Raw genomic sequence first — 14,186 nt, 5'->3', positions numbered from 1 at the left:
CTGAATGATCTGCGGGAATGGGCATGTACGCGTGAAGAAGTGGACTAATCAAGCAAACTGTATTGATGCTGCAAGCAAAGCCCAAGGGAATAACTCATCTCCGTGGTGTAAACTGTAAATTATGCTGGGTTGCAGCAAACTTTGCACCAATATACTTAACCCATGATGAATATTAATTATCAATTTGGGATTAAATTTAAAATCTTATTCGCATTGCGCCACAACGTCAATATAATCCTGCGTCCCATTTTATTTTATGAATGAACATGAATGAAATGAACAAATATCTTGCTGTACTCTTCAGTTGCATATGGTGAAACTACAAGTTCCGGCCAGAATGGAGATGATTGGGTAATTCTCCTGTCAATCACGAGTGGAGCCCAGATTGCTGCAAATAACTATGATCGATTTTACGCACATATTTGTGTTTGCTGGAGAAATGACCTTCCTTTCATCAGGAGACTTGTCTGTCGCTTTGATCATGAGTTCTGTTGCACAGTGACGACACTGCAGACAGTGCTTCATTGGCTGTCAACAGCTTTAGCAGGTCCTGTGGTCGTGAAAGGCGCTATAGTAGAGACCCTTTGCTACACGCTGAGTAAATAAACAGGAAAGAAAAAAAATACACCTTTTAATCCGGTCGCGGTATGTTTTAAAAAGTAACCCATTGATGCAACCGGGGTAAGGCAAGCGGGAGTTGAGAGTTTAGACTGTATGGGTGCGTGTCCTGGATGCAGCAGCTGGGGGAAGGTGGGGAGGGTCTGAAGATTTGAAGAATTCAACCCAATTGGAAATTTGCGCGCACGGCGGGGGTGGTGGGCAGTGAAGGTTTGCAGACCTTGCAAGCAAACGGGACGTTTACATTATTCTATATATTTTGCAGTCACAGCGAGGAAGCTGCAAAGCGCCCCTTCCCTGGGAGCACGCGCCGGCTCTGCCCGTGGGAGGACTCGCCTCTAAAACGTCCGCCTTGAGCTTTGAAAAGGCGCCGCCGCCGCCGCCCGCTCGGCAGCTTCGGTCCCCGCGGCGAGGAGGGCGGAGCAGCCGCTGGGGAAGAGAAGGCAAGGCGCCGCCGGCAGCGACCAAATGGCTTCGGGTGATCTGGCCGAAGGCCCCACCCGAGGCAGGAAGCCGAGGAAGCGGAGGGTCCCGCCCAAGCTGCGGCAGGTGGGCGCGCCCACCATGGCCGGGCACATCCTGGAGGCGGTGTCGTCTTCCCGGGAGCGTCGCGGCCTGTCGCTGGCCGGCGTCAAGAAGGCGCTGTCGGCCGCCGGCTACGACGTGCCGCGGATCAACTCGCGGGTGAACCAGGCGGTCCGGAACCTGGTGAACGAAGGCTCGCTGCTGCAAACGGCGGGCACCGGGGCCTCGGGCTCCTTCAAGATCAACCGGCAGCGCCAGGACATTCAGAGCCGCCCGGCCCTCACTGCCACCGCCCCCCGGGGCGGGCAGCAGAGGGCGGCCGCCAGCGGCGGCACCGCTAAGAGGGAGAAGAAGAGGACCCCCGCCGAGAAGAACAAGCCGGTCAGGCGGAAGAAGAACGGCACCGCCGGCGGCCGGCGAAAGGCCGCGAAGGGAACCGGCGGCAGGTCCGGTCCCCGGAGGGGGGTCGGGCGGCCCCGGAAAGCGGCCAGGGAGCCGGCGCCAGACGCCGGTCCGCCCGGTGGGCAGGAGGCCGAGCAACAGCCGGGAGGGGAAAGCAGTTCCGAGGGCACCGTCCAAGGCGGGAAACCCTGAGGGCGGAATCCGAGTGTGAAATATATCAAAGTGAACAAAAAAGGCTCTTTTCAGAGCCACCACCACCTTCAAAAAGAGAAATCAATATAAATACCGTGTGGTCGCTCTTTCAATGAACTGTCTGGTGCTGAACATCCAGCTCTCGCTCTGGTAGATGCGATAACTGCCTGGTTGACCCAGTCACCATTCTCCAAGCTTCCAGCTTCACAAACCAAGCCAGTTTGGAGGCAGCATGTTCGTGAAAATGTGGAAGCATTCATTCAGAAAGTTTACCATCTTGTGCTTTTTCCATGCTTCCAGCCCTTTGACATTTTATAATTCTCTCTGACTGCCCTCTTAATGTTGAAGTACTGATTTTTTAAAAAAAAGTACTGACATTTCTAACCTTTGCCAGTTCTGCTGAAAGGTCACTGACCCGAAACGTAAACTCTGCTTCTTCTCTCCAGATACTGTACTGAAAAGAAGTGTTTTCTAGTAGTTTATGCATCTGCAATGATTCCTCTTTTTTTTTTGTAGTCTCCTTTTAACCCATTCCTGCATGTTTTTATATACATTCCAATGACTCTCTTTCCTTTACCCGCTGCAAGATTAATTTTGGTCATTTTCTCTCTTCACTTCACTTCACTTCTGATTGGTTATTAATCGATTTTAGGATCGCACCGATTCGCCGAGCTTTGTTGGCTCTGGGTGTGTGTTTTAACTCGGATGGGATGAGCAGCGTCTGCTCTCGACTGGAGCCTGTGGAACAGCCTCCCGCCGCCCCGTTTCTTGGAAGTTAACTCTTTCGAAGTTGTGCCCCCGGCTCTCGGTATTGCTTAAACCCCCGGGAAACGAGGAACTGTTGCCATCGCCCAAGGGTGCTACATTTCTCCGTTACCCTGGGTCGTCCCAGGACCTGACCTGGTGCTGGCAGAGCAGCCAATTGGAATGGGTGAGCTGCAATCCCACATTAGCATGGCACTGCCTATATATAAGGAGGAGCTGAGGCGGGAGGGGGAATAGCTGCTGCGAGGCGATTTGAGTGTGGAGGCGGAGCAGTTTGGAAGAGTTTTGCAAATGCCGACCGCCGCTGTTTCCACCAGTGTCACGGCCGCCGGCGCCAAAGGCGCCGTTTCCAAGAAAGGGTCCAAGAAAACGGCGATGAAAATGTCCAGGAAGGGCGACAAGAAGCACCGGAGGAGCCGGAAGGAGAGCTACAGCATCTACATCTACAAGGTGCTGAAGCAGGTCCACCCCGACACGGGCATCTCCTCCAAGGCCATGAGTGTCATCAACTCCTTCGTCAACGACATCTTCGAGCGCATATCCTGCGAGGCTTCCCGCCTGGTCCATTACACCAGGCGCCAGACCATCTCCTCCAGGGAGATCCAGAGCGCCGTCCGCCTCCTGCTGCCGGGGGAACTGGCCAAGCACGCCGTCTCCGAGGGCACAAAGGCGGTCACCAAATACACCAGCTCCAAGTAGAGCCCCAGAAAGAAACTTGCAATTACTTGACAGTAGAAAACCGTCCAACGGCTCTTTTAAGAGCCACTTAACAAGGTCTGAACGTGGGGCTATTAATCGTGTCTAACTTCGCAAAATACGACAATGTCAGATTCCTGAGTTAACTCAATAGTTAAGCATGAATCCACCATCTACCTGCAGCCGATAACTAGCTGGGGACTTTTGCCCATAGATGTAGATGATCCACTGTATCGCTTCTTGCAAGACAGTTTTTCGTTTCCTGGGTTTAATACTCTGCTGAGAGTGCTCTCCCTGTAGTCTAATGTAAGGTGGGTCCCAGTTTCAAATTAAATCATCAATGAGAGCCTCTTATCTCCGTTTGCAGTCGCTGATTTCAGCCAAATTAATCTTTCAAGGTCTAACCAAACTGCACCCGGTGTGCTCTCGTCATGAAATATGTTTCATATCACGCTTTTTACTTCGACTCAAGATTGCATGAAGACATTGGGAAATGCACAGGGGAATGGGACAAGTGACGCCCAATGAAGAACTCTCACTCCAACATGTCTTGAGAACAAGGATTTCAGTTGAAGGATTCACTCTGATATTGAAATCCAGGTATTCAGGGAAGATCTTTGTTGCCGGACCGCCAATATTGTAGGTGGGGGAAAAGTGGGGGGAAATATGAATCTAAGAATATTATCAAGCGACGCCGTGTTTAGATCCTGAAGATATTGTACGAGGAAGAGATGAACATGATGGGGAGGTAAGAGGTTATTTATTTATTTATTTATTTGAAATCTGCCCAACTTGCATTTACAAATGGCATTTGAAGTCACAACACGTCCCAGGATATCCCACAGTGGAAGAGATGGAGAAACGCTCAAATTTTTGAGGAAACTTTTCATCAAACGTAGTGACCAGGATTTTAAAGGGGGGAGAGAGAGAGAGCCCCTCTGGAAATACAGAATCGCTCTAAGGTGACATATACTTTGGTAAGAAGGCGGCTTAATTTTCTGGTGTGTTTTGTTTTCAGGTGTTTTAAGCTGAGCTGGAGGAGACCTTTGTGTGAATTTGTTATAAGAACCAGACTTGAACAACTGTCCTGAATTAAAATGTCTGGAAAGGCTTCAGCTTGGTCCACGGTTTGTTAAAAAGGGATCTCCCGGTGTAAATGTGTTTGTTTTTTGGGAAGATTTTAAGGGTTTGAGATGTCCCCCCAGGTCCTGGTCTTGGGGGCTGGGGGAGACCCTGGAGTTGTCTTTGACACTGCAGCGTCCGGCTCACCCGGTTAAATAGCGGCGGCTGCTGGAAACTCTTCATTTCCCGACAGAGAGAGAGAGAGAGGGAAAAGCTCCCGAAGCCCAGCCATGAGCGACATCCTGCCGGCCAGGAAGAGGAAGGGCTCCAAGCCCCCGCAGCTGGCCAGGAGGAGAGGTGCCGCAGCGGCTTCGACGTGGCCGGGAACAAGTGGCGGCTCAAGCAGGCGCTCCGGAGCCTGGTGAATAAAGGCACGCTGGTGCAGAGCACGGGCAAGCGGCGCCTCGGGCTCCTTCAAGCTCAGCAAGGGGCAGAAGGACGAGGCCGCCCGGGTGGAGAAGAAGCCGAGGAGGGACGAGGTTCCTGAAGGTGGCAGGACAGATAGATTAAGTGGTGAAGAAGGCATATGGAATGCTTTCCTTTATTGGCCGAGGTATAGAATTCAAAAGCAGGGATGTAATGCTGCAACTGTATAAAACACTGGTTAGGCCACATCTGGAGTGTTACCTACAGTTCTGGTTACATTACAGAAAGGACATAATTGCTCTGGAGACAGTACAAAGGAGATTTACAAGAATGTTACCAGGGCTCGAAAGTTGCAGCTATGAGGAAAGATTGGATCAGCGAGGGCTGTTTTCCTTAGAACAGAGGAGGCTCAGGGGTGACTTTATTGAGGTGTACAAAATTATAAGGCGGCTAGATAGAGTATACAGGAAGGACCTGTTTCCCCTAGCGGAGAAGTCGATTACCAGGGGGCACAAATTTAAGGTGATTGGTAGAAGGATTACAGGGGACATGAGGAAAAAGTTTTTCACCCAGAGGGTGGTGGGTGTCTGGAATTCACTGCCCAGATCAGTGGTGGAGGCAGAAACCCTCAACTTACTTAAAAGGTGCCTGGACATGCACCTGAAGTTCTGTAACCTGCAAGGCTACAGACCAGGTGCTGGAAAGTGGGATTAGAATGGGCAGCTCGTTTTTTTTTCAGCCGGTGCAGACACGATGGGATGAATGGCCTCTTTATGTGCCGTAACTTTACTATGGTTCTGTGACTCCAGATCCAACAACACTCAAGAATTGAGGTGCACAAAATTTTGAGAGGCCTAGATAGAGTAGACAGGAAGGACCTGTTTCCCCAAGCGGAGAAGTCAATTACCAGGGGGCCAGCATGGACAGTGGCGCAGTGGTTAGCACCGCAGCCTCACAGCTCCAGCGACCCGGGTTCAATACTGGGTACTGCCTGTGTGGAGTTTGCAAGTTCTCCCTGTGTCTGCGTGGGTTTCCTCCGGGTGCTCCGGTTTCCTCCCATATGCCAAAGACTTGCTGGTTGATAGGTTAATTGGCCATTATAAATTGCCCCTAGTACAGGTAGGTGGTAGGGAAATATAGGGACAGGTGGGGATGTGGTAGGAATATGGAATTAGTGTCGGATTAGGATAAATGAGTGGTTGATGGTCAGCACAGAGCCGGTGGGCCGAAGGGCCTGTTTCAGTGCTGTATCTCTAAACTAAACGGGCTGAACGGTCTCCTGTGCTGTATGTTTTCTATGGTTCTGTGGGATTTTCGTTTGTCTCTTTTACCTTGTTCACCTTCATTGCTTTCTATTTACCTCCTGGTGTTTGATAAAGTATCTTCCAAAACTTGTTTTCACAGCCACATCTCCTTCCTCAGCAACTGTCTCCAGCTCCGACTTATTCCACGTGGATTCCAACTGAAGTTTCATCCTTCATATTTTGAATCGACCCAGGATTACAGATATCACCGAGAAATGTATCGTTCCTCGGACTGCTGTTCTCGCAGCATCCTGAAATCCACACTCAGTGCCATGCACTGCCACATGTACACACTGGACCTCTCTCTCCGCAGCACCGCCTCACCTTATCTCAAAGCTGTTCTACTCCACAGTTTCATTTCATCCTTCATCTTATCCGACGTTTTAACAAAAACCTATTTTTCCTCCTTTCAGGTGTTACGGAAGGCAGTTCCAGCAGCTGATGGGGACTAATGCCCTTCCAAACCCATCTTCACCTTCACTTCCCTCTGACCCCACCCCTTCTGATCTGACCCCTTGCCGTGTCTTCACTATGCCCTCTGACCTTCCCTTCTCTGACGTTCTGAACGTTCTGTACTCAGCAAAGGACTCCGTTTTATCCCCTTACGCCACAACCTCAATGAATTTCGCTCTCGGCATGACGTTGAGCTCTTCTTCCATCGCCTTCACCTCCATGCTCACTTCTTTAACCAGGAGTCCTCCCCCCCCCGCCCCCCCCGACCAGCAGACCCATTCACCCGCCTCCAGCATTCTTCCTCTCTGAACCCCTCCCTCTGGTCGATTACCCGCTCTTGATCTTTTCATTGAAAACTGTCAGCGAGACATCAGCCATCTCAATTTCTCTGCCCCCCTCACTCACTCTAACCTGTCCCCCTCTGAACTTGCCACACTTCGTTCTCTCAGGTCTAACCTCGACATTGTGATCAAACCTGCAGACAAGGGTGGTGCTGTTGTTGTCTGGTGTACCGACCTCGACCTTGCAGATGCTCAGCGCCAACTCTCAGACACTTCTTCCTACTTCCCCCTGGCCCATGACCCCACCACCGAACATTAAGCAACTGTCCACAGGACTGTCAGTGACCTTATCTCCTCTGGAGATCTTCCCTCTACAGCTTCCAACCTTATAGTCCCGCAACCCCAGACAGCCCGCTTCTACCTCCTTCCCAAAATCCACAAACAGGACTGTCCTGGCAGACCCATTCTTTCAGCCTGCTCCTGCCCCACTGAACTTATTTCTTCCTATCTTGACTTTATCTTTTCACCTCTGGTCCAGTCTCTTCCCACCTACATCCGTGACTCCTCTGACGCCCTACGTCATTTTGACAACTTCCAGTTTCCTGGCCCCAACCGCCTCCTCTTCACTATGGACGTCCAATCGCTCTACACCTCCATCCCCCACCAGGACGGTTTGAGGGCTCTCTGCTTCTTCCTGGAACAGAGGCCCAACCGGTCCCCATCCACCACCACCCTCCTCTGCCTGCTCTGCCTGGCTGAACTTGTTCTCACATTGGACAACTTCTCCTTCAACTCCACTCACTTCCTTCAAGTAAAAGGTGTTGCTATGGGTACCCGCATGGGTCCTAGTTATGCCTGTCATTTTGTGGGATATGTTGAACATTCCTTGTTCCAGTCGTATTCAGGCCCCCTCCCCCAACTCTTTTTCCGATACATTGATGACTATCGGTGCCGTTTCCTGCTCCCGCCCGGAACTGGAAAACACTATCAACTTTGCTTCAAATTTCCACCCTTCTCTCACCTTTACATGGCCCATCTCTGACACTTGCCTTCCCTTCCTCGACTTCTCTAACTCCATCTCTGGGGATAGGTTGTCTACTAATATCCATTATCAGCCCACTGACTCCCACAACTACCTCGACTACACTTCTTCACACCCTGTCTCCTGTAAGGACTCCATTCCATTCTCCCAGTTTCTCTGTCTCCGACGCATCTGCTCTGATGATGCTACCTTCTATGACAGGGCTTCTGATATGTCTTCCTTTTTCCTCAACCGAGGATTGCCACCCCACCCCTGTGGTTGACAGGGCCCTCAACCGTGTTCGGCCCATTTCCCGTACCTCTGCCCTCACCTCTTCCCCTCCCTCCCAGAACTGTGACAGGGTTCCCTTTGTCCTCACTTTCCACCCCACCAGCCTCCACATCCAAAGGATCATCCTCCACCATTTCCGCCACCTCCAGCGTGATGCTACTACCAAATACATCTTCCTCTCCCCTCCCCTGTCAGCTTTCCGAAGGGATCGTTCCTTCCATGACACCCTGGTCCACTCCTTCATTACCCCTGACACCTCGTCCCCTTCCCATGCAATTGCAGGAGGTGTAATACCTGCACTTTTACCTCCTCTCTCCTCACTATCCAAGGTCCCAAACACTCCTTCCAGGTGAAGCAGCGATTTAATTGGTACATCTTTCAATTTAGTATCCTGTATTCGCTGCTCACAATGCAGTCTCCACTACATTCGGGAGACCAAACACAGATTAGGTGACCGCTTTGCAGAACACCTGCATTCAGTCCGAAAGCAGGACCCCGAGCTTCCGGTTGCTTGTCATTTCAACACACTCCCCTACTCTCATGCCCACATCTCTGTCCTGCACTTGCTGCAGTGTTCCAGTGAATATCAACGCAAGCTCGAGGAAAAGCATCTCATTTACCCATTAGGCACACTACAGCCTGCTGGACTGAACATTGAGTTCAATAATTTCAGAGCATGACAGGCCCCCTTTTTATTTTTAGTTTTAATTTTTTGTTTTACTTTTTATTTTAGTTTGTTTCGTCATTCATTTTTTTACCATGTGTCTGCCCACTTTTTTTTTCATGTTTGGTGCTTTTTGCCAGGGCTGTTCATTATTCTGTCATTTAACACCCTCTCTGCACTAACGCTTTGTCTTTCACCACACCATTAACACACCCTTTGCCTTTGCTCCATGACCTTCTTGTCAGTTATTCTCTGTGAACCTCTGTCCTATCAACACCTTCCCTTTTGTTAACTCTTGCCCCACCCAGGCTTTATTTGCTTAAAGCCTATTACATTTCTAATCTTTGTCAGTTCTGATGAAGGATCACTGACCTGAAACGTTAACTCTGCTTCCCTCTCCACAGATGCTGCCAGACCTGCTGAGTATTTCCAGCACCTTTTTGGTTTTATTTCAGATTTCCAGCATCTGCAGTGTTTTGCTTTTATTATTATTAGCCCAAGAAGAGAGTCGCACCCAGGAAGATGAGGAAATCCAGCACCGCCCGCAGCAGGAAGGGGGCGAAGGGGAGCCACAAACCGAGAAGCCCTAAGGGGAGGAAGGCAGCCAGGAGCCCCGGGAAAGGCAAACGCCAGCGGGTAAAGCCCAGGAAATTAGCCAAAGGCCCGGAGGAGGGCAGTAAAGCTCCGGCTCAGGAGGAGATCTGAAACTCTGAAAAGAGTCACATTTTATTTTTAAAAATCTAGATTCAATGTGACTCTTTACTGATTAGACTTTTTATCTAAAGACTGAAAAAAGGAAATCTGTTTCTTTTTTGTTGATAAATTATTAAGAACCAGTAATTTTTTTTTTCGTAGCACAATATTGCAGATGGTGGAAATCTGGAATAATTTTTTTCCAAAAATATGTTTTATTCATAAAATTACAAAAGTACATTACAAAACATTTCAAATTTCAGAAAGAACAATAGGGAGCAGATTTCTTCGGTACAGAAAAGCATGAAGCGACTCGCAATTCTTGCCATTCCATTTTAAATTCAATGTACATTGGCATTACATAGCCAAGAGTTAGAACAGGGCCAATCAAGGATAGTAGTGGGAAGTTGTGTGCGGAATCAGAGGAGATAGGGGAAGCGTTAAATGAATATTTTTCGTCAGTATTTACAGTAGAGAAAGAAAATGTTGCCGAGGAGATTACTGAGATACAGCCTACTAGGCTAGATGGGATTGAGATTCACAAGGAGGAGGTGTTAGCAATTTTGGAAAGAGTGAAAATAGATAAGTCCCCTGGGCCAGATGGGATTTATCCTAGGATTCTCTGGGAAGCCAGGGAGGAGATTGCAGAGCCGTTGTTGTTGATCTTCAAGTCGTCATTGTCGACAGGAGTAGTGCCGGAGGACTGGAGGATAGCAAATGTTGTCCCCTTGTTCAAGAAGGGGAGTAGAGACAGCCCTGGTAATTATAGACCTGTGAGCCTTACTTCGGTTGTGGGTAAAATGTTGGAAAAGGTTATAAGAGACAGGATTTATAATCATCTTGAAAAGAATAAGTTCATTTGCGATAGTCAGCACGGTTTTGTGAAAGGTAGGTCGTGCCTCACAAACCTTATTGAGTTTTTCGAGAAGGTGACCAAACAGGTGGATGAGGGTAAAGCCGTGGATGTGGTGTATATGGATTTCAGTAAGGCGTTTGATAAGGTTCCCCACGGTAGGCTATTGCAGAAAATACGGAAGTATGGGGTTGAAGGTGATTTAGAGCTTTGGATCAGAAATTGGCTAGCTGAAAGAAGACAGAGGGTGGTGGTTGATGGCAAATGTTCATCCTGGAGTTTAGTTACTAGTGGTGTACCGCAAGGTTCTGTTTTGGGGCCACTGCTGTTTGTCATTTTTATAAACGACCTGGATGAGGGTGTAGAAGGGTGGGTTAGTAAATTTGCGGATGACACGAAGGTCGGTGGAGTTGTGGATAGTGTCGAAGGGTGTTGTAGGGTACAGAGGGACATAGATAGGCTGCAGAGCTGGGCTGAGAGATGGCAAATGGAGTTTAATGCGGAGAAGTGTGAGGTGATTCACTTTGGAAGGAGTAACAGCAATGCAGAGTACTGGGCTAATGGGAAGATTCTTGGTAGTGTAGATGAGCAGAGAGATCTTGGTATCCAGGTACATAAATCCCTGAAAGTTGCTACCCAGGTTAATAGGGCTGTTAAGAAGGCATATGGTGTGTTAGCCTTTATTAGTAGGGGGATCGAGTTTCAGAGCCACGGGGTCATGATGCAGCTGTACAAAACTCTGGTGAGGCCGCACCTGGAGTATTGCGTGCAGTTCTGGTCACCGCATTATAGGAAGGATGTCGAAGCTTTGGAAAGGGTGCAGAGGAGATTTACTAGGATGTTGCCTGGTATGGAAGGAAGGTCTTACGAGGAAAGGCTGAGGGACTTGGGGTTGTTTTCGTTAGAGAGAAGGAGGAGGAGAGGTGACTTAATAGAGACATACAAGATAATCAGAGGGTTAGATAGGGTGGATAGTGAGAGTCTTTTTCCTCGGATGAGGATGGCAAACACGAGGGGACATAGCTTTAAGTTGAGGGGTGAAAGATATAGGACAGATGTCAGAGGTAGTTTCTTTACGCAGAGAGTAGTAGGGGCGTGGAACGCCCTGCCTGCAACAGTAGTAGACTCGCCAACTTTAAGGGCATTTAAGTGGTCATTGGATAGACATATGGATGTAAATGGAATAGTGTAGGTCAGATGATCGGCGCAACATCGAGGGCCGAAGGGCCTGTACTGCGCTGTAATATTCTAATTCTAATTCTAAATAGTAAAAAACGTTTTTGGTGCATAGAGCCCGAGGGGTTTCCCATGGGTCCAGCCCCTCGGTTCACTATGGTGGGAGGACCTTACACAGTGGCCGGTCCCCACTGAGCCTTTGCAGCAGCTGCCCCAAGCTTTAGCGCGTCCCTCAGCACGTAGTCCTGGACCACGGAATGTGCCAGTCTGCAACACTCGATCATGGACAATTCTTTTCTCTGGACGACCAGCAGGTTTCAGGCAGACCAAAGTGCGTCCTTCACCGAGTTGATGGTTCTCCAGCAGCAGTTGATGTTTACCTTGGTAATACATCCCTGGGAACAGCCCGTAGAGCACAGACTCCCGTGTTACGGAGCTGTTCGGGATGAACCTCGACAAAAACCACTGCATCTCTTTCCACGCCTGCTTTGCAAAGGCACATCTCAGAAGAAGGTGGGCAACAGTCTCTTCCCCAAATGTTCAGCCGATCTGTGTGCCGAGAGAAACAATCAGCATTTCAGGTCAATGACCAGTTCTGTTGACCACATCTCGAATACTGTGTGCTCCTTATTTAAGGAAGGATGTGAATGCATTGGAGGCAGTTCAGAGGAGGTTTACTAGACTGATACCTGGAATGAGCAGGTTGTCTTATGAGGAAAGGTTGTACAGACTGGGCTTGTTTTCACTGTGGAGACTCACAGAAGAATGAGGGGAGAATTGATTGAGGTACATTAGATCCTGAACGATCTTGACAAGGTGGCTGTGGAGAGGATATTTCCTTTTGTGGGTGAGCCCAAAACTAGGGGAAACTGTTTTAAAATTAGGGGTCACCCTTTTAGGACAGAGAGGAGAAATGTTTTCTCTCGGAGGGTTGTGTGACTTTAGAACTCTCTGCCTCAGAAGGTGGTGGAGGCAGGGTCATTGCATAATTTTAAGGCGGGGGTAGATGGATTTGTGTTGGGCAAGGGAATCGAGGGGTATGGGGGGGTAGATGGGAGAGTGGAATTCGAGACACAAACATCAGCCATGATCTTATTGAATGGCGGAGATGGGCCGAATGGTCAACTTCTCCTAATTCACATGTTCGTAAAGAGTCAGTGGGAAGCAAATCACCCCCCAATCATTTATTAAATTGTGAAATTTTTAAAAAGTCAGCGGCTTTTTTCAGAGTCAGAAAATAATTTATCCAAGAGTCACGTTTTAAAAGAAAGTGCGAAGGGGAGGAGATAGGTCACTGTTCCTCTCCACAGGTGCTGCCTGACCTGCTCAGTATTTCCAGCTTTTTCCGTTTTTATTTAAGTATTTTTTCCCGGTCACTGCCCTAATCTTAAGTATTTCTCGTAATTTTTAACTGCATTCCGAAAAGGTTGGCGTTTGCGACAGTGGTATATTTTCACTTTATAGTGGAACCTCATTAATTAGAAAAATTACTAATTTTTAAAAATAGATTCGATTTTATTTTTTACTCTTTAATAAGATTGTAGAAACTTTCAAACCAAAGGCCACATGGTTGAGACATCTTGCCTAAAACAAAAATCAACTACTTCCTCAGGCAACCTGCTGAAAATGCAAACTCATCTAATAAACTTCACATTATCAGCAATAATTATCGCCTCCCTAAAAACAGCAAAATCATCCTATTTCTAACAAAAGATGTAGTCCTGCATTATAACATACCTAGAAATGCCATCAAACTCTTTAATCTGAAGTGTGTGAATTTGCACGGATTTATTGCTGGTGAATTTTAATAAGTCACTCTTGGCTTTGAAGATGGGGGTGACTTTATGTGTGAACAAACTTGCTCTGATTCACCGAGCTGGTGAATCCAGGCCTGTAAACACTTAATCCAGAAACTGAACACAAATTTCAGCAGATACCCAGTGCATTATATTTCTTTCCCATCATGACAAAGAAAACTTGTATTTTTAAACTCTTAACTATTAGCAATAAAGTTGGTCATGCCACCATACATCACAGAGGATAGAAAGTGGCAATTCGGCCCATTGTGCTTGTGCTGGCTCTTTGACAGAGCGATTGCAATTCAATCATACCCCACCCCACCCCCAGCTCTTTACCCTGCTGTTTTATTTTCCTTTTCAAACACATATCCAATTCTCTTCGGAGTTTGAAAAGCCGGAGTGTGACTTTACACGTACAATTTCTGGTCCCGCAGATTACCGAGGTGGTCAAAGACAAACTCTTGCTACTGTAACCTTACTGAACTAACAAGAGCCTACCCCTAAAATAAAAACAGAAACTCAAACAGGTCAGACAGCATCTGTGGAGAGAGAAGCAGAGTTAACGGGCTGGATTTTAAAACCTCTCCGACACCGGGAATGGTGGGGGGGAGGGGTTGGGAATCAATGAAGATTGCAACGGAGGAGGCCCCGTATCGATCTCGGCGGCGAGGCCTCGTGGGGGCCGCCCCGCCGCTCAGCGACGGGACCCACTTTAAAATATGTAAACGGCTACTTACCATGCAGGCCGCAGCAATTCTGCCAGCAGGTTTGTATCTTCATTTGGGCGGCCTTTGGGGAAACGAGGCGCGACTCCTGTGGGAAGTGGGGAGGAGGAACCTTTCTCAGTGTGGGAGGGGAAGAATGGGGTCAAACTCCCCAGCTTGGTTGATGGGGGAGGAGGGGGGAGTGATGGGAAAGGGTAAAGGACATAGTGTTTGAGCTTTGGGGGCGGGGGGGGGGGGGGG

At 48.6% G+C, this 14,186-nt stretch overlaps 2 protein-coding genes across 2 annotated transcripts; both read left to right on the top strand.

Annotated features, from left to right (window-relative positions):
- Positions 1–975: 975 nt before the first annotated feature.
- On the top strand, positions 976–1,809 carry LOC137345932 (histone H1-like). The gene has a single exon (XM_068009176.1). It carries the CDS (start codon positions 1,087–1,089, stop codon positions 1,735–1,737), a length of 651 nt encoding a protein of 216 aa, XP_067865277.1. The 5' UTR covers positions 976–1,086; the 3' UTR covers positions 1,738–1,809.
- Positions 1,810–2,793: 984 nt separating this feature from the next.
- Positions 2,794–3,296, top strand: LOC137345931 (histone H2B, gonadal-like). The gene has a single exon (XM_068009175.1). It carries the CDS (start codon positions 2,794–2,796, stop codon positions 3,199–3,201), a length of 408 nt encoding a protein of 135 aa, XP_067865276.1. The 3' UTR covers positions 3,202–3,296.
- Positions 3,297–14,186: the final 10,890 nt, after the last annotated feature.

The sequence above is a fragment of the Heterodontus francisci genome, chromosome 29, assembly GCF_036365525.1.
Source record: "Heterodontus francisci isolate sHetFra1 chromosome 29, sHetFra1.hap1, whole genome shotgun sequence".
NCBI lineage: Eukaryota > Metazoa > Chordata > Chondrichthyes > Heterodontiformes > Heterodontidae > Heterodontus > Heterodontus francisci.
The sequence above is the reverse complement of the archived record's forward strand: the minus strand, read 5'-3'. Positions and strand labels throughout refer to the sequence as shown.

What these genes read in the sequence shown, in the direction of transcription:
- LOC137345932 (XM_068009176.1), top strand. Translation starts at nt 1,087, where the DNA reads ATGGCTTCGGGTGATCTGGCCGAAGGCCCCACCCGAGGCAGGAAGCCG.
- LOC137345931 (XM_068009175.1), top strand. Translation starts at nt 2,794, where the DNA reads ATGCCGACCGCCGCTGTTTCCACCAGTGTCACGGCCGCCGGCGCCAAA.